This window comes from Plecotus auritus, assembly GCF_963455305.1.
Source record: "Plecotus auritus genome assembly, chromosome: 4".
NCBI classification, from domain to species: Eukaryota; Metazoa; Chordata; class Mammalia; order Chiroptera; family Vespertilionidae; genus Plecotus; species Plecotus auritus.
Window position 1 is genome coordinate 115,273,886 of NC_137775.1, and position 20,812 is coordinate 115,294,697.

General features: G+C 42.4%; 1 protein-coding gene across 1 annotated transcript in view; it reads left to right on the forward strand.

Moving 5' to 3' along the window:
• The first annotated feature begins 551 nt into the window (after nt 1-551).
• Nucleotides 552-20,812, forward strand: part of TES (testin LIM domain protein) — a 48,371-nt gene continuing 28,110 nt past the window's right edge. Inside the window, exon 1 of the mRNA XM_080664109.1 lies at nt 552-745. Coding sequence (XP_080520235.1) covers nt 719-745 — 27 coding nt within the window. The 5' untranslated portion in view covers nt 552-718. The remainder of the gene's footprint in view (nt 746-20,812) is intronic.

Below are 20,812 nucleotides of genomic sequence, written 5' to 3' on the forward strand. Positions count from 1 at the left end.
CCTTATGTTTACTTATTTATTGAATTTATTGGAGTGGCATTGGTTAATAAAATTATGTAGGTTTCAGGTGTTTAATTCTATAATAGGTTCTTTGTCAGTGCTTGGGACTGTGGAGAAAGCATTTGCGAAAAGGCTACCTTCACAATTCAATAGTGAAATGTGGGTGCAATGCCCATCCTCTACAATATCTTTGCTTTCTCCTTGCCCTGAAAATAAACCAAGAAGCTAGTGGTGGGATAAGCACTCCTCAGCATACAGGTGGAAAGCAGACCCAAGTACAAGCTGCCAGAATGGAAAGGGCTCTTCCTCATCTGAAACTGGAGGCACACCGGGCCCCGTACGTTACAAGCGGGTCTGCAGATGACCCAGGCAACCACAGAGGCACTGGGTCCCAGCAGGGCGAGGGCGTTCCCAGGGCGCTGCTCGGGCCGTAGTCCCGCCCCTCACCTTGACGGCGCCGCATTCCGGCCTCTTAAGGTGCCTGCAGCGCTCGCTGATTGGCGGCGGCCCGGCGCTGCCCCGCTGCCATTGGCTGCCCGGGCCTCTTTGTTCCCGGTCCTCCGCAGGAGGGCTGCGGGGCTGCGGAAGTTTGACGGCGCCGGGGTTCCCGCAGTCACCCCGACCTCCCTCACCCCCAGTCGCCGCGGCGTAGCCTGAGGCCAGGCGAACCTGTGGGTGAGATCCTGGGCGGGAGAAGGAACCTCGCCGATTCACCAACATGGACCTGGAGGCCAAAGTGAAGAAGGTACGGGGCGCGGGCCGCCGCTACACCTGGCCGCGGGCGGTGGGTGGGGCGCGAGGGCCTGGGACCCAAGCCTGAGGCACAGGTACCTGCCCCCGGGGGTAGAGGGGGTGCCCGACTTCCCCCTGAACTCCTGAAATCCCGGGAACTCTCTGGTCTAACCGCGTCGCGTCCGTGGTTGGAAGTATTTGAAACTTTCCTTAAGCGGTTTCAGCTGCGCCTCGCCGCCCGCAAGAGAAATGGGAGAGCGGAGGGGCACTTGGGGCGAGACCCTGACACCACTTCTTCCGGCCTCAGGAAGTTCAACTTTATGTAGCCTCTGTGGCTTAGATACTGGGGTGCCTTTGACCGCCCAGACCGCCCCTCCCAGCGAGGCTGCGGTGGGCTCTCCAAAGTGAGTGCTGATTTAATGCCCTTGCTTCACACCCGAGGGGGTGATACCGTGAAAAGTGATTATTGTGGTGTGTGGTGTGTGTGTGTTTTGCCATTCATTTCTTTACTTCCAAAGCACTGCCTCCCTCCTAGGAAGTTATCTCTTAAAAAGAAAACGTTCTCCCTCTTGGCAGCGAGCCCCAAAGGCGATGGTCACCAGTGCTTTCAGCGCCCAGAGATGATTCCCGCCGAGACCCAGGGCACTACCCGAGCTGCTCCCTCTTTTGCGGGAGCCTCGCGTCTCCTGGGAGAAAGGGATGGGGTGCAGGCTGTGACTCATAAGGAATGCTGATGTCACATTCCGGTGTCATGTTCCGTGTGTAAGGTCTGGTTCCGAGGAATTGCTCATATTTACTTTGTCATAAAGTTAAGCCAGCTGCCCCTTATCAAATAGGGAAGGAAGTTTTGCAGAGAGAGAAGAGAACCTAATGTTCTTCTCCTGCCCACTATGGTTGTCCTCTATGGCTATTATTTTATCTTCTAAAGACAAAGTCCTGACTTGAGCATGAATTCTGTTCATGCCCCAAATTGGATTTTTGAAAAGGTATGAAAATTCAAATATTAGGTTAGGAAGCTGTTGGAAAAACTTGCAGTGGGAAACAGCTCGTCCCTTATTGGAACCAGCATTCAAAGGCAATCTAAGGACAGGAAAAGAAAATATAAATTTCACAAGTAGTGTGATTGCCTTCCAGTCTTTTCCCACTTGGTTTCTTAGTTCTTTAATTTGCTTTTAAATGACACTAATGTTTTGTTGCTGTTAATATTGCTTGCCACTAAGAAAGCATTTTGGTTGCTGCTTAGTTAGCCTTCTGTTGAGGAACATTGTTTTTTAAATGGGTAACAGTTAATTGAGTAGTTGTCTAAAGTTTGGAGGGGTCTTTAATGCTTATAAATATTGATTCAAAACTACTTTTAAAAGTCCATATTCTGCAGGTGCCCAGCTAGCTCAGTCGGTAGAGCACGAGACTCTTAAAAGTTCATATTCTTTGGTGAGGGAGGGAGTGAGGGAGGGCTGAATAAGTGAAAGAGAGGTTTTTTATTAGGTCAGTGAAGTTATTTTGTATGATACTGTAATGGTGGATACATGTCATTATATATTTGTCAAAACCCATAGAATAAAAAACACCAAGAATGAACACTAATAAAAACTGTGGATTGTGGGGGGATAATGATGTGTCCATGTAGGTTCATCGTTTGTAACAAATATACCACTGTGGCGTGGGATATTGATACGGGGGGTGGGGGGAAGCTGTGTGTGAGACAGATATATGGGAACTCTGTTCTTTCTGCTCAGTTTTGCTGTGATCCTAACACTACTCTGAAAAATAAAGTCTACTTAAAAAAAGAAAGTCAACATCTAAAATGATTTTGAAGATATTTGAATATTGTAATGAAAGAAGATTTGACTTTGAGTGGTGGGCACACAATACAATATACAGATGATGTAATATAGAATTATACACTTGAAACCTATATAATTTTATTAACCAATGTCATCCCAATAAAATTATTTTTTAAAAAGAAAAAAAGAAGTACTTGAGACAAAGAAGAAATATTTCCAAGGGAGAAAGTTCAAAGTTAAGAATTAACTTTGTGCTTGCAAGGGAAAAAGGCAGACATTATTTATAAACCATTTTCTTAGTTTTAAAATGTGGGTTATGATGAATAATGCCCTTGATATATGGTATAATTATTTTCCTTCATCGCCCCTTTACTTTAAAAGGTTATCTTTTCAACCAAGAATCTTACCCTTCTCTCTAATGTTCCTCCTTTCCTTCCTGAAGAAAAAGGATACCATAAATGTGAAACTTTTACAGATAATCTCATGACAATAACAAGTCCTTGTTTCACTACCTTGTCCTCAATCAGTCAATTGGAAACTATTAAAAGATCCCAAACATAACCAATTTGACTGCTAACTATACGGTCTCTGTGGCTTTGTAGGACTCTTGAAAGAATTGATGTTCTGTGGGTTCCACAAAAAGTTTCCCAGTCCAAAGGTTAGAGATTCCAGGAATAAACTTTATAGTCTTAGTCATAATCTAAAAACAAACAAACAAACAAAAAAAGCCCTTTCATTCCCTTTATAAATTCTTTTCTAACACATCAGAAGAAGGACTCATTACAAGATTATCTCTGATCTACTGGCAAAGCCCTCTCACCCTATTTTGGTACCTAGATAGTGTTCAGGTGTCCTTTTTTACTTGGGTACAAGAACAGTAATAGTTTGCGTGTAACTTTTAAAAAGCCAGGTCAGAAGTTGGAGCAAAGACACAACCAACTATTTAAATAAAACTAAATTTGACTTCTGTTTTAAGATATGTGGCATTTTCCCCTTCTAAAACCCGTATACTGTTGTTTTCATAGGAATTTCCCCCAGGTAGATAAAAGATGTTATTTTTTTTTTCATTAACATTTTGTATAAGAATTAAAGAAGGTTGTCTTTATTCCACAACAAATGAAGTGAATGATCCTATTTTAGGATTCTTGGTTTATAAAAGGAGAAGTTGGTTTCCATTTATCATTTGCACACATTTGGATTAATTACCAGGTAAAACCCATCATCACAAAGACAAGGGTTTTCATAAGTAGATTTCACTATGTTTTGTTTTGTTTGAAGTAATTGAGTTGTTGCTAGGATGTGGGAGCTAGTTTGGTTATGCAGAGTTTTTGTCTTAATATTTTAGAGTAGAATTTGACTTTTACATCTCTGCACTATCTTCTGAATTATACATTTATATCTCTTCCTTATGTCTCAGTCTCTTCATTATAACTGACTTTGTGTAAAGAGAGCCTATGTCTACTTGGCGAAAAACAATGGCTTTTGGAAAGCAGGAACAGAGTCTCATTTTGGGGTGAATGGTAAAGCATGGCCCACAGCCAGCTGTTTTCCTCTTTCATTTCTATGTTACTCTCCCATGACAATCACTTTTTTTCTTTTCTTTAAAAACATACCAGAGAGAAAGAGAACCATGCTAAAAGGAAATAGAACTCCAATAATTCCCATATGCTGCCTGAAATTGCTACAAGGATTTTAATTTTGTACCTTATTTATTCTGCCTTCTAACTTCTGTCTTTTGATTCTTCCTAACATCTTGCATTTCTTGCTAGTACTCTTCTTTGTTTATTTTATTTTGTTTTAAAAAGATGAGATGCACCCTGGCCAGATGGCTCAGTTGGTTGGAATGTCGTTCCGTACACCAAAAGGATGTGGGTTTGATTCCCAATCGGCACATACTGAGGTGGCATGTTCTATCCTGGTTGGGCATGTTGGGAGGCAACTGATCAGTGTTTCTCTCTCACATCAGTATTTTGCTCTTGTTATCTCTCTCCCTTTCTCTCTCCCTAAAATTAATTTAAAAAAACAACATATTCTTGGGTGAGGATTTAAAAAAAGATGAGATGCATTTTAAAGATTATAGGTCACTAAAAATCCTCTTTCTTAGCATCCAAACTTTGTTTTAAAAGCTTTTGTCATTAAACAAAAAAAATCACAGTGAAACCAATTGGAAAGAGTACTGAACCACAGATATTATTTCTGTTAGAAATTAAAATAAGCATTTTCTTTTAGGTGGATCCTGATCGAAATGGAAAATGCAAGTATATAGTGACCTTAATGATCAAATCTGTAGTTGGATTTCTGCATGAAGCCTGTCTTGCTGCAAGAATCATTGGCAAGGCGAGGTAGAATGGAGGGCAGGGCAAGGTAGTTCCAGGGCTTTGCCTTAGAGGCAGTTACTCTGTCTTTGAGAACAAGTACAAAAGGAAGTGAAGTGGTCCTCAGCTTGGCTTTTCTCTCTTCTAACCAATGATGTGATTCATTACATTAATTGGATATGAAAAATCACTTTCTCGAACTTGCCTTGAATATTGTTTTTGAATAGAACTATAGTAGGTTTTCTATTCCTCTTGTTCTATTATGCTATACTATGAAGTAGAATTGGGGATTTATATCTCAGCTGGCTATTAGCTGTGTACCATCCATCACCTTACCCCTTGGCTTTACTTGCCCATCTAAAACACTGTATCTTACTCATCCTTTAAGACCCTCTCCCCCACCATGTACCAACAACTTCCATGAAATATTTCTTCTTGTTCCTAAGCTAGATGCAAAAATCTCTTCTGTAACTCTTAGGACAGTGTTCTGTAACTCTTAGGACACTCATCACTTTTTCCCTCTAGATCAGTGATTTTCAATCTTTATCATCTCATGGCACACATAAACTAATTACTAAATTTTTGCAGCACACCCAAAAATATATTTTTTGCCAAACTGACAAAAAAAAAAAAATACCCAATCAGAAGAGAAAAAAAAAATCCAAAAATATGAAGAAAGTATAAGGATCCCTGGGACAACTCAAGCAAACCAACATTTACATTATGAGGGTGCCAGAAGAAGAAAAGAGACAGCAAGATATTGAGAGCCTATTTGAAGAAATAATTACAGAAAACTTGTAAGAAATAGACTTACAAGTCCAGGAAGCACAGAGTCCCAAACAAGAGGAACCCAAAAAGGCCCACACCAAGACACATCCTATATAGTAAAAGCCTAATATGCAAGTGTCCGGTCATCTGGTTGGCTGTTCAATCAAAGTGTAATATGCTAATGATATGCTGAGGCCACTCGCTATGACCTGCACTGACTACCTGGGGGCAGACAGTTGACTGGTCAGTTGTTATGACATGCACTGACCACCAGGGGACAGACAGTCATATGATGTCCACTGACCACCATGGGGCAGACACTCCAACTGGTAGATTAGCTTGCTGCTGGGGTCCAGCTGATCGGGACTGAGTGAGATGGGCTGGACATGCCCTGGAGCCCTCCTGCGGTCCCTCCCTGGCTGGCCAACCTCCTGCTTCCCTCCTCAGTCCTGATCGTGCACTGGTGGGGTCCCTTGGCCTGGCCTGCGCCCTCTCGCAATCTGGGACCCCTCGGCGGATGTCGGAGAGCCAGTTTCAGCCTGATCCCACAGGCCAGGCTAAGGGATCCCACTGGTACACGAATTCGTGCACCGGGCCTCTAGTCATATATAAATGCCAAAGGTTAAAGACAAAGAATCTTAAAAGCATCAAGAGAAAAGCAGTTAGTAAGAAGGTGAAGGAAAAAAAGATTAAAAAATATGAACAATAATTGTATCTAAAAATCAAAATAAACAAACAAGGAATCTAATGAACAAAATAAACTGATGAATAAAATAGAACCATAGGCATGGAATAGAGTGATGAATCTTAGAAGGAAGTGGTGGGGGACTTGGAAGAGATTGACCAAAGAACTTACTAGTATATGCATATATGCATTACCTATGGACACAGACAATAGGGTGGTGAAGGCCTGGGGTGGGGCAGTAACTGGTTGGAGGAGGGTAATGGGGGGAGAGAGAGGGGGCACCTGTAATACTCTCAACAATAAAGAGTTAAAAAAAACTGTCTTAAGTGTTGTAAATAGAGAATTACATTTTGATATTTTGCTTTTCAGCTCTCCAGCTCCAGTCAGATTTAGAGTAGTTTTACTTGTTTTTTTCAAAGCAATCAATCTACCCAACTCGATCTACTATATAATGGGGAATTAAAGAGAGAGGGGTATGTATAACTATAATTTTCTAATGCAAGTTCAGGCTGTGACCCTATAATGACTTTTCAATTGCTTTCCTCTTTCTTAACCAACCTGTTTAATTACTATATTCATTGTCAAAAATATTAGAGAAGAGCAGACGGTGGTAGGGAAAAATCTACAAGAAACTCACTAGCTGCCATTGGAAGCAGTGCTGTGGAAGTATTTCATGTTTCTGTCACACTCAGTATATACCTATAAAAATTGGTTGAATCCAGGTATTACTACCTTTATTTTAGATACTAGAGGCCCAGTGCACGAAATTCATGCCTGGAGGGGGGGTGTCCCTCAGCCCAGCCTGCACCCTCTCCAATCTGGTACCCCTTGGGGGATGTCTGACTGCTGGTATAGGCCCAATCCCACAGGCCCGGTCGCCCCCAACTGCCCTCCCCTGCAGGCCCGGTTGCCCCTAACTGCCCTCCCCTGCTGGCCTGATTGCCCATAACTGCCCTCTTCTGCCGGCCATCTTGTGGTGGCCATCTTGTGACCACATGGGGATGGCCATCTTGTGCAAGGGTGTGATGGTCAATTTGCATATTACCTCTTTATTATATAGGATATTAAAAAAGGATAAAGTATAGTTTAAGTTACTAATTTCTCTGATCCTTAGGTAGTTTGCTAAGAATTGGGGGCTGCCCTAGCTGGTTTGACTCAGTTGATAGAGTGTCAGCTTGTGGACTGAAGGGTCCCAGGTTCGATTCCAGTCAAGGGCACATGCCTGGGTTGCAGGCTCGATCCCCAGCAGGGGTTGTGCAAGAAATATCTCTCTCATCATTGATGTTTCTATCTCTCTCTCCCTCTCCTTTCCTCTCTGAAATCAATAAAAATATATTAAAACAAACAAGCAAAAAAAAAAGAATTGGGGGCTGCTCAGGTTTGAGCAAAGAGAGGAGCTGTATGAGAAGCCGGCAATGGGAATTGCTGGGATTTCATCTGCTAAATGACAGTAAGACTACTATTATGGATACTAGAGGCCTGGTGCATGAAATTCGTGCACTCAGGGGAGAGTGGGATCCCTAAGCCCGGCCTGCATCCTCTTCACAGTCCGGGAGCCCTTGGGGGATGTCCAACTGCTGGCTTAAGCCTGCTCCTTAGCGCTGCCTTGGAGGTGGGAGAGGCTCCCACCACTGCTGCTGCACTCGCCAGCCATGAGCCCGGCTTTTGGCTGAGCAGCACTCCCCCTGTGGTAGCACAATGACCACCAGGGGGCAGCTCTCGTGTTGAGCTTCTGTCCCTGGTGGTCAGTGCGCGTCATAATGACCGGTTGTTCCGCCGTCGGGCCAAAACCAGCTCTCCGACATCCCCCGAGGGGTCTCAGATTGCGAGAGGGTGCAGGCCAGGCCGAGGGACCCCACCAGTGCATGATCGGGGACCAGGGAGGGACGCGGGAGGTTGGCCAGTTGGGGAGGGACCGCAGTAGGGCTCCAGAGCGTGTCCGACCCGTCTCGCTCAGTCCCAATCAGCTGGACCCCAGCAGCAAGCTAACCTACCAGTCAGAGCATCTGCCCCCTGGTGGTCAGTGCACGTCATAGTGAGCGGTTGAGCAGCCTTAGTATATCATTAGCATATTATGGTTTGATCAGTTGAACAGCCAACTGGACACTTAGCATATTAGGCTTTTATTATATAGGCTATGTTTAATCTCTGAAATGCTGAATCATCCTCTTGTGTTTATTATAATGACATTCACCACGCACTATTGCAAAAGCGATTCTTTGTGTCCACTGCACAGCTTTTTATCTGACCAGCAAAAAAGATTGAAAGCCTCAGACAAAATGCCTTGGTGATGAGTCTACTAATAAGTCTGTAGCCACAGTGAACTTGCCTTTGCTTTCTTGAAGATACCATGTCTCATTGAAAAATGATCATGCAGATATTATGTGGATATTTTGTTTCTCTGAGTAGCATCATGAAAGCCATGACAGAATGAGTCACAAAGTGAAGGTAAAGAAACTTTGCCTCCATTTACTGGTATTGGCCTACAATAAAAACAGTCGGGACTAAACAAAAGAAAGTTAACCTTTGTGTTTCATAGAGATTATTAAGAGGGCAATTTAAATGTAAAACTACAGAAAAATCTCAACTCAGTTTCTATCAATATTACCTTTTGAGCTCTTATTCCCCAAAACACTGTGGTATCAGCTTGGGCAGATTTTAAAAAATGCAGGCTGGCAAGCTAGCTAGTGGGCAAGATAGGTGTGTGAATTAACTACAATGCTGGATAAAATGAATAAATGCTATAATATGGTATTTCTCAAAATATCTGTGGTGCTAAACCATTAATAAAAATGAATTACTAAAAAAAGACAAATGCAAGGCCAATTAAAAAAATTATTAAGTGCATCAATTTGCTTACTATTTGCTAATTGCTTACTCTCAGTTTGCTTATGTGTCTCATGGACAGCCACAGTTTTTGTAGTGCTATAATAATAGGAATATAGACCACTATTATGAAGTCTCAGAAGCAGAATTTATGTAATTATGTGGATTGGGAGTATTTTATGGCAGAAACAACATTCATAGGAAAAATTCAGTTTCATTGGGCAAAAAAAAAAAGGCTTTTCAGGAAGAATACATAACATGAACCGAAAGAACATGGCTGTGAAAAGTCGGTAAACTCTTGCTATTCATACTATTACCTTTTCAGTTTTGGTTCTTCTACAGTAAAGCCAAGGTACATGGTCAGCAGTAATTACTCATTTTTCCAGGTCACGGGTTTGAATTAAGGAAGTGTGTCACTGAGCTAGCATAGGAGCCAAGCCTACAGTTAAGGATCTATACCTCTATCCTACTTTTGATTCTTTTTTAATACATTTTGTCAACTCTTGAGGTAGAGGAGGAAATGTCACACTGAGGTTTAGCTGATGTAGGCTGTGCTTGGCTCCCCTTTTGGGTCGGGACCATGTTGACTCCACAAATCTTTCATCTTCCTTAGATCATTGGATACCATTGGATACCTTTAGCAAAAGTTTGGAGCACAGGAGGGCGTTGCAGCAAGACTGATTATCAGCATTAGAATCCTGGGTTCACTTCTTAGCCCTCGAACTTACTGTGTGAATTAGGCAAAGTTACTTAACCATCTAAACTTCAGGATCATTATCTGAAAATGGGTTACAGCCACCTATCTTACCAGGATAAAAGGATAACGGAGATGAATATTTTAAAGCTGCTGTCGCCAACCAGTGGTCTGTGAGGTCCGAAAGGTTGGTGACCGCTGTTTTAAAGCACAAAGTATAGTGTCTGCATAGACAGTAAACAGATGTATCATAATCATTATTGAGAAATCCAATGTTCAGGGAGGAAAATCCTTCGTGGATCTTCAAACCATTCAATTGGCACCTGAATATATTATCAAGCATTTTATGACAACATGTTTTTCGGGAAACTATTGATACTTGGTGCTTTGTTGGGCACAAAGAAATGTTGATTTAAAGTTTAGTATTTTAGATATATTAAATTATTAGATTTAATTTTTTCCTTTTTATAATTTGCAAATTACTTTGATTTCAATTTTTATGATAAAAGTAAACATTTATAATTAATCATTTTCCATACTTGTTTGAGTACCTACCAAAGCTATATTAATTAGGTTCTCTAGAGAGGGGGCATTTGATTTAACATGACCAGGTGTTCTGGTCTAGTATAGGGAACAGATATGTTTTCCTAAACAGAATCTTCTTCAGAGTTTTTGTGGTAAATTGCAAATATGGCCACAATTTTTTTTTTAATTTTATTTTATTGATTTCTTACAGAGAGGAAGGGAGAGGGAGAGAGAGTTAGAAACATGGATGAGAGAGAAACATCGATCAGCTGCCTCCTGCACACCCTCTACTGGGGATGTGCCCGCAACCAAGGTACATGCCCTTGACCAGAATTGAACCTGGGACCCTTCAGTCCGCAGGCCGACGCTCTATCCACTGAGCCACGCCAGCCAGGGCTGGCCACAATTTTTTTACAGCACTTCCTATTTAGAAATGAAGTCTATTTTCCTACCTTGTGAATTTGGGCTGCCAATGGACTGATGGAAGTAGTGTTATGCGAACTCTAAGCTTGTACCTCAGGAGACCTTTTTGCTTCTACTTTCTTGGAACCCTGCTGCTACCATTTGAAGTAGCCCAGCTCAGCCTGCTGGAGGATGACAGACCCCATGGAACAGATGAAACATCTCAGCTGAGGCTCCTCTAGAGCAGTGGCCGGCAAATTCATTAGTCAACAGAGCCAAATATCAATAGTACGACGATTGAAATTTCCTTTGAGAGCCAAATTTTTTAAACTTAAACTTCTTCTAACGCCACTTCTTCAAAATAGATTCGCCCAGGCCGTGGTATTTTGTGGAAGAGCCACACTCAAGGGGTCAAAGAGCCGCATGTGGCTCGCAAGCCACAGTTTGCCGACCACGGCTCTAGACCATCTGTCCCAAGGTGCCTGCAGATGCAGTGTGTCCAGCTGAACTCAGCCCAGGGTGCTAAAATGCAGAAGCATGAGTGGAATATCATGATCAGAAACTACAGTATAAACAGTTATAACAAGCCACTATGTTTAAGGGTGATTTTCTTAGGTAACAAATCATAACTTACACTCCCGCTACTACTGGGATGCAAGTGAGCTATGGAAAGGGTTTTCCCACTCTGAATTACCCTCATAGCCCTCTGTACATATGAAAGAATAAAGAGTCAGGATATTGTAGCTTCCTTGATATCATTGGTCATTTCAGAACAGCCCTCTTTCTAATATAGTCAAATCTAATTTTGATTTGCTGGTTGTTCCATCAAGATAAAGGGAAATTATATTAATTTACAGCTAAAATTTGATCCTAGTTGTCAAAAGATGGTATAGGCATGTTTTAAAAGTTGTCTGTTTCCTCTAAATCATTAGAGAAATCTAAAATGACGTCTATGTACCTTTCATGCTGAGAAGTCCTTGGGCTATAGTCTAAATACAGAACAAAAAGCATATGAAATCAAACCACTTTTCTAATAGAAGAAAAATCAAAAGATGGGTCAAAAATTAGTTAAGATTCTTATGTTTACACACCACATGTAAACACAATTCATTTTTTGCAGGGTAAGGGAAGGTGTGAAAAGGCCTGGCAGTAAGTAAGTAATTTAAGGCATCTGGCAGGAGAGTTCCTGCATCTCTCCCCTCCTTTTCTCCATTTACTCAAGACCCTCTATTTGCGCTCGAAGATTGTTTTTGTTCTAAATGCCCCTGGATGCCATTCTTGAGTAAAAGTGGGTGTCTGTTGGACACCCCCTCCCCCAATTCTTGTTTTCTGTGTCTTCTCTTCATTGGGTTTTACTCCCTAGGTCCCTTGGATCCTCCTACTCCCCTGGGTAGCCTCCTCGAATGGATCTCTCAGCCAGTGCCCCAAGACTTTCCCTTTATTCTCTGCTCTGTGAAAAAACACATCTGTACAGTAAAACCTCGATATAAAGGACTAATTCCGGTGAGGGGGCGTGTCTGTTAAAGGTAAAAGTCCGTAATATAATAAAGTAGGTTTTCCAAATGCATATGTTAAAAAATTCACAAATTAGTTTACCTATTTTTACTTATGTAGACATGTTTGCATAATTAAAATTTGGAACAGACTGTGGAATCTCAGGGGGAAGTCAAAAATCCATTATATAATAAAGTAGGTGTTCCAATACATTACGTTAAAAAATTGACAAATTAGTAAGTTTACCTGTCTCTATGTAGACACGTTTGTGTAATTAAAATTAAGTATGTATGAAAAGTTTAATTTCACAGAAAAGTTTTCTATATGTATTACTATAATTTTAAATTTATACTGAATAGGTCTAGTTACTATGCATTCACCAGTCACCATGAGTAAACAAATGAGTACGGCTGGGGCGGGGCTTAGTGCACGTGGGAACAAGGGCTGGCAGGTGTTAAAACTGCTGCAGAAAGTCACCTAAGTGACAACAGAACCAGTTACTGTGGGTGATTGATGTAATCATGTGAAGTAATCACGTGCTAATCGTCTGTCAAACATTGTTTACAAGCAGTGACACTTGAATGTAAATATGTAGACTATAGTTGTATATATGTAATATTTGTGTTGGCGAAATTACTACAGTGTTTTTTCCAACATGGGACCTATTTGCTAAAATTTGTTAAAAATAACTGAATTAATAACAAAAAATAGCCAGGTAATTTCATTATAAGCAAATCTTGGTTAAAATCATTTTAAAATTAGCAGGGTGTTAATTTTCACATATGACACATGGACCGGAAATTTTGTCCATTTAATCTGAGATCTGCAAAATTGAGGGTTTATTGCACTATTTTCTTTTCTTGCATGTGCTCTGATTAGATATTTAGGGAATTAGTGCCAGTAAGTCACATGATTGTACAGTCACCCTCCCCTTGCCCTCACCCATCTGTTACAACAGGTTACTCCTAAAGAAATAATACTACAGCCCTTAGGTCTGGCACAAATGGTGGCAATATTCAAGTGTTGGGTTACACAGAATCTATAATAAAAGTATAATATGCTAATTAGACTGGATGAAACTGGGGCTGCGAGGGAAGCCCGGGTCCCGGCAGCTGGGGGAAGGAAGGCCTGCTCTTGCACGAATTTCGTGCATTGGGCCTCTAGTATACATATAAGATAGGTAGATGAATAGACATGTACATATACATACAGACAGACAAAGGAAGGGGGAATATATATATGTACATTTCATATAATCTACTTTGATCAGCTTCATTTCAAGATTATTAAAGAAGTCTTAGTAACACTACCCCTTTTAGTAATGACATGTTTCCTTGCTCCAGAAGAAAATTTAGTTATGAAAACAGCATGATCAGATGATCTCACCCTGAATAATGCATAATATCTTCCAGATCCAAATGGTCTCCAAATCACTCAAACTATGTTTGAAACACTATATGTTCCCCACCCTTCTTTTTTTTTTCTTCCCTCCATCTGATATTCAATACCCTTTTCTGGGTCTGAAGGGTCACCCGAAATGTTGGCTGAAATTATGAATATGGAGAAATTTATTCCATTCCCATTTCTTACTCTAAAATAAGCAGGGGATAAGAGGGTATTTGGAGGCACAGATCATAGGGATATAAGTTTGGTATCTGGAGCCTATCGTTAAGGATATTTAAAAACTTATTTTTCTATGACTTGTATTTCAGGATAAATATTATGGTTGTTTTTATATTTTCAAAGGAACTTGGTAGGTATTCTCAAAGTCTGACTATAGTTTTTACAAATATAGTCAATCAAAAAGATCTGCTTTCTTTGGTACTGAAGAAGAAATCTTAATCTGTTATATCCTTGTATGGATGCTGTCCAGAATGTGTTACTAAAATTAAGTGAAATAGACAGCTTTGGGACTTGTCACCAAGTGTCACTTCTGCAGGGGATAATATATCATATTTACTGTTGAAATAATTACATGCAACAGAACTGAGTCTTATCCCTCAGAACTTAAAGTTTTTTTCTTTCCTATGTGTACTTTATGAACTATTCTTCCAAACTAAGTTCAGACAATTCTGAGCCAATAATATATTCGCTTTCTCAAATAATTATTTTCTATTTAGTGTTTAAAACATTGAGCAGATGACCATATTGAATAACAAACTAAGATAAAGTTAATATGAAACATAATTTGCAGTCATAATTATAGAATTAAGAGGTGTCTTCAAGTTTATGTAGTTGATTAGTCATAGATAAAGCCTGGGGCGGGGTGTGGGGGGTGGAGGGGGAGACGTCTAAAATCACTAAAACTTGACAGTGATGCCTTGTGACCAGATCCCAGTTTTCCTGACTCTTCTCCAGTAATCCTTCTACATTCCTATAGTTCTCTCTTTCTTTAGTTCTCTAGTATCTATAACCATGTAATTTTTAAAATTGAGACATAATTGATATATTGCCATGTAATTCTTAATCATTTCACTTTCTTAACAGTCAGGGTGCCTTAGCTGAGGAGCTTGCTGGGCTCTCCACCAACCCCTCGCACATACCTTTCCTTTTCTTACCCCTCACCACAAATTCTCAAGCCCAGACACCTGGGCAGAAACTAACCTACATAATCTAGATGTCCAAGAGGAACAGTTATGGCTCTTGAGGAAAGGAGAAGGACCCTGCCCGGAGGGTATGGTGTTTGTTGAGGGTAAAGAGAAGGGAGGAGGTATAGTGAGAAGAATTCTGGGTCTTGGACTGAGGGAATCCTGAACACAGCATGAAGGAGGGAGAGAAATTAGCTGGACAGCTTGGGGCAGGTGAGGTTTCAGATCTTGAACTGAGACTAGGAAGAGTTAGGGAATCCCAGCTCCTGTGAACCTCGGCCCCGAAAGGTATGGGATTCAGCCTTGAGAAACTGTGCCTGGGCAGCTCTGGCTCTGAAGCACATTTTATTATAGAGTAGAATTAGTACCAGTACATTTCCTTTATCTGATATGTGCTTGACTTGTGAAGGGGAGAATACTGATGCCTAAATTGGGTTGGGAACAGAAGCAGAAGAAATTTGCCTCACTCTAGTAGATATAATGTCTTCTCCAGTGCAATGTTATATACATTGGGTTTAACAGGATTAGAGAACACTCTGGTTATAATTCAGTCTGGAACATGCAGTCTACTAAACAGAGAAAACATTAGCTTTGAACCACTTATCTTTGTTGTTTGAGTGGCATTGTGGTTTTTTTATCCTCACAGGTTGATAAAGAGGGTAAGGATATGAAAGAAATTGCCACCCAGTAATGTGGTATAAGAGATCTTCAGTGCTGAGTGTCAATTAGGTTTAAGTTTTATAGCTATACTAGAGGCCCGGTGCACGAAATTCATGCTCGGGGGAGGGGGTTGTCCCTCAGCCCAGCCTGCACCCTCTCCAATCTGGGACCCCTCGAGGGATGTCCGACTGCCCATTTAAGCCCGATCCCAGTCGAACATCCCTCTCACAATCCAAAACTGCTGGCTCCCAACTGCTCGCCTGCCTGCCTTCCTGATTGCCCCTAACCGCTTCTGCCTGCCAGCCTGATCACCCCCTAACCACTCCCCTGCCAGCCTATTTGCCCCTAACTGCCCTCCCCTGCAGGCCTGGTCACCCCTAACTGCCCTCCCCTGCAGGCCTGGTCCCCCCCCCAACTGCTCTCCCCTGCAGGCCTGGGTCCCTCCCAACTGCCTTTCCCTGCAGGCCTGGTCGCCCCCAACTTCCCTCCTCTGCCGGCTTGATCGCTCCCAACTGCCCTCCCTTGCAGGCCTGGTCCCTCCCAACTGCCCTCCCCTGCTGGCCATCTTGTGGTGGCCATCTTGTTTCCACATTGGGGCAGGATCTTTGACCACATGGGGACAGCCATCTTGTGTGTTGGAGTGATGGTCAATCTGCATATTACTCTTTTATTAGATAGGATAGAGTCCTGGTGCATGGGTGGGGGCCAGCTGGTTTGCCCTGAAGGGTGTCCCGGATCAGGGTGGGGGTTCCCTTGGGGCATGAGGCGGCCTGGGTGAGGGGCCTGTGGTAGTTTGCAGGCCGGCCACGCCCCCTGGCGACCCAAGCAGAGGCCCTGGTATCTGGGGTTTATTTATCTTCTACAATTGAAACTTTGTAGCCTGGAGCGGAGCCAAGCCTTCTGCTTGCTCCATGGCGGCAGCCATTTTTTTTTGGATTTATGTATCTTCTATAATTGAAACTTTATAGCCTTAAGTGGAGGCCTGGGCCAGCCAGGGTGTGCGGAAAGCTTGGCTTCCTCCATCGCCGGGGGCAACCCTAGCCTCCTGCTCTTTCCAGCTCTGTGGCTGCGGCCATTTCTGTTTGGATTTATGTATCTTCTATCATTGAAACTTTGTAGCCTTGAGTGGAGGCCTAGGCCGGCAAGGGCAGGCGGAAAGCTTGGCTTCCTCCATCGCCAGGGAAACCCAAGCCTCCCTCCTGCTCTCTGTGGCCGTAGCCATCTTGGTTGGGTTTATTTGCATATTTGCTCCTGATTGGCTGGTGGACGTGGCTTGTGGGCGTGGCTTGTGGATGTAGTGGAGTGATGGTTAATTTGCATATTACTCTTTTATTAGATAGGATGTTTATATCTATAAAATAATTTCTCTAAACAAAACTCCCAAAGGAAAATAAGTGCATTTCCAGTCTGAAACTCTCTCTTGTTGCTTTAGCTACTAACTAATTTTGGAAACTATGTTTGTTTTTTATTTGGGTGTTTATTTTAAATTAGAACTGTTTCCGTGGGGTTATCATAGGAGAGAGTGTATCATATTGCCACGACCTCATTCCACTCTCTTTCATGTACTTGTTCTCTCTCTGGGATATTTTCAGAGTCCCTCTCACTCCTTGTGTTTGAGCATTTGAAGAAAATGAAATGCAGGGAGGAAATACTTTTTTTAGGTGGTCCCAACTGTGCTGGAAGGAGCCTAAATGGAGATGAATTTGGGCTTCCAGTCAGGCGAACTAGGATGGAAGAACACTGGAGCAATGCTTTCTGAGCTTTCCAGGGGAGGCAAAGCCATTTCCCCAAATTACTGCTTTTCTCAGTCAGGTCTCCTACTTTCCCTGAGGGTGCCCCCTCTGAGGTTTGGGTAGCAGAGATGAGAGGGGCTCTTGTCCCCCACACTCAGCCCCGTTGCCTGGGTTTTTGTAGCACTTCTCCCTTACAGTCTCATCCTGTCTGGGAATATCTTTTTCGCTGTTAAACCTGGTAGCCCAAGACTTGGTACCAACTACTTGAGAACATTTATTTATTCCTTGGGAAAAGGAAAGGAAGAGGGAGGAAACACCCACTCTGTCTACTACAAGGCTAGCCCTGTCACCTCTTGTGTTCGAAGATGTCTTTGGCTTCTACCATGCCTTCTTCTGCCACAGGCCTTCCCATATGGTGTCCCCTCTGCCTTGAATGAACTTCTTCCTCCTCTTTGCTGACTTAGATTCTTCCCATTTTTAAAAAAATCACAATTCAAGCATCACTTGTTCAAAACAGCTTTCCCTACTTCCTGAAAGATTCAAATCTTCGCTTTCTAAAGCTCTCTGAAAGCCTTCCTGAGAGGCGTTGCAGGCGGCTTTGGAGGCTTGCAGTCCTTTTCCTTGAAACCAGAGTGAGCCAGGACATCTCTTCGGAAGACCGAAGGGCTCCTGTTGGACACTCTATAGCGGTCTCCCCCTCAGCTCAGTGGAGCATGAGCCAGACATCCCGTTTTAGGTTAACCTGCTGTTGACTGTGTGACCACGAGCGGGTCACCTCCTCTGGATTTTATCTTCCTGATCTCTTATATTGGGAAAGCCTAGGCCTGTTCAGCACTAAAAATGTGTGGGACACTTTATTTTTTTTTATTTTTTATTTTTTTAATAAATCTTTATTCAGATTATTACAATTGTTTCTCCTTTTCCCCCCCATAGCTCCCCTCCACCTGGTTCCCACCCCACCTTCTGCCCTTACCTCCCCCCCACTGTCCTCATCCATGGGTGTATGATTTTTGTCCAGTCTCTTCCTGAACCCCCATACCCCTTTCCCCCTGAGAATTATCATTCCACTCCCTTTCTATGCCCCTGATTCTATTATATTCACCAGATTATTCTGTTCCTCAGGTTTTTAATTCACTTGATTTTTAGGTTCACTTGTTGATAGATAAGTATTTGTTGTTCATAATTTTTATCTTTACTTTTTTCTTCTTCCTCTTCTTTAAGAATACCTTTCAGCATTTCATATAATACTGGTTTGGTGGTGATGAACTCCTTTAGCTTTTTCTTATCTGTGAAGCTCTTTATCTGACCTTCAATTCTGAATGATAGCTTTGCTGGGTAGAGTAATCTTAGTTGTAGGTTCTTGCTATTCATCACATTGAAAATTTCTTGCCACTCCCCTCTGGCCTGCATAGTTTCTGTTGAGAAATCAGCTGACAGTCGTATGGGTGCTCCCTTGTAGGTAATAAACTGTTTTTCTCTTGCTGCTTTTAATATTCTCTCTTTGTCTTTTGCTCTTGGCATTTTAATTATGATGTGTCTTGGTGTGGTCCTCTTTGGATTCCTTTTGTTTGGGGTTCTGTGCGCTTCCTTGACTTGTAAGTCTATTTCTTTGACCAGGTGGGGGAAGTTTTCGGTCATTATTTCTTCAAATAGGTTTTCAGTATCTTGCTCTCTCTCTTCTTCTGGCACCCCCATAATTCTGATGTTGGTACGCTTGAAGTTGTCCCAGAGTCTTCTTACACTATCTTCAACTTTTTGGATTTTTTTTTTTTTCTTTTTGCTTTTTCGGTTGAGTGTTTTTTGCTTCTTTGTATTTCGATTCTTTGACTTGATTCTTGTGTTCCTCTAGTCTGTTTTTGGGTCTCTGTATAATATTTTTTATTTCAGTCAGTGTATGTTTAATTTCTAGTTGGTCCTTTTTCATATCTTCGAGGGTCTTGTTATATTTATCGGCCTTTTCTAGGATATTCTTGAAAAGCCTTATAACCATGGTTTTGAATTCTATATCCAGTCGTTTGTTTTCCTCCATTTCTTTCGTTTGTGATCTGATTCTTTGACGCTGCATTTTCACTGCTTCCCTGAGTTGGTAAGGTATATTTGTGTGCTAGGTTTCCAATTTGGCCCAGTGGGTCTGCCTCCCCAGTTAACCTGAGGTGGACACTCTTGGTGAACCCCTTTGTGGACTGTGTGTACAGCCTTGTTGTAATTAAGTCTTGATTGTTGTTGGTATCACTGGGAAGAATTGACCTCCAGGCCAGTTGGCTGTAAGGATCAGCTGTGTCTATGCTGGGAGAAGTTCGGTGCTGGAGACAGCCTTATAGGATTAGACTTGCCAAATTGCAATAGCCTCTGTGCTCGGCTTGGATGGGGTGGAGTCTCAGGGCGGAGCAGACAGTCTTGGCTTCCCGTCAGCCTTGCCCTTGCGCGCACGCGTGCGCCTTCAGACCTCTGCCTTCCCCGGCTCCCGAGTCTCCGCCCAAGAGTCCAGACTCCCCCCACAAGAGCGTGGGTCCCCAAGGGCTCGTCTGGAACCGGGGTTCAGTGCAGTCAGAACTGGGGCCCAGTGCAGTCAGGAGCCTCCAACTCCCTTCCACTAGGGAAAGCCTGTGGCAACCTCCACAGCCTTTGTGCGCACTGGCACGCACGCGCCTTCAGACCTCTGCCTTCCCCAGCTCCCGAGTCTCCGCCCGAGAGTCCAGACTCCCCCCGTAAGAGCGTGGGTCCCCAGGGGCTCCCCCGGAACTGGGGTTCAGTGCAGTCAGAACTGGGGTTCAGTGCGGTCGGGGGCTTCCTTCCCCTTTCCGCCAGAGAAAGTCAGCCAGGTTCTCAGCCACCCTTCCTCTCTGCGTGCACAAAGACCCTTTGCCGTACCTCCAATTCTCTGTGAGCTTTTCTCTTTCCTTCTAGTTGTAGAATTTTCACTCAGCCAGCTTTCCTGTGGTTCTGGATGGTGTCCGTTCTGTCTTTTAGTTGTAGTTTTGAAATTGTTGTGTGAGGCAGCAATTTAGGTGCTTATCTATGCCGCCATCTTGGTTTCTCTCTGGGACACTTTAAAAGAGCAGATATTCATGGAGTACTACCAGTTTTAATAATTCTAATAAAAATTTTATAGCTATTTTAAGAAGATAAAAAGCAGTTAGGAAAGAAACAACTTGTTCTTTTCCAAGGCTGATTTTGTAGATCAGCAGTGAGCTACTTAGTGTAAAATGTCTGCTATCTGAGGTTCTATTAGTGGTATTAGCTGACCTTCCAAGTTTCATTCAGAAAAAAAAAGGTAATGGTATTTTTTCAGTATGTTTTAGTATTTTGTTAAGCCCAGTGCTGCTCAGACCAGGGGATTCAGATTTAAAAACAGGCAGGAATTTGTTTAGGTGCCCATTTCACTTAGAGGCAGAAGCATACTTAGTCTCGGTTATTTGTTTCAGGGTTTACACATACTTATACACACATGAGTTTGTATGTGTGTATGTAAGTTCTGTGTCATGAGTAACATATTTCTAACTGTGAATTATACATCAGAGAGTTTAAAAGTAGTTGATTTAAGCTGAGTTATGTGATTAAGCCTTAATAATGTAATCTTAATTTTCATTTAAGATCAGAGTTTAG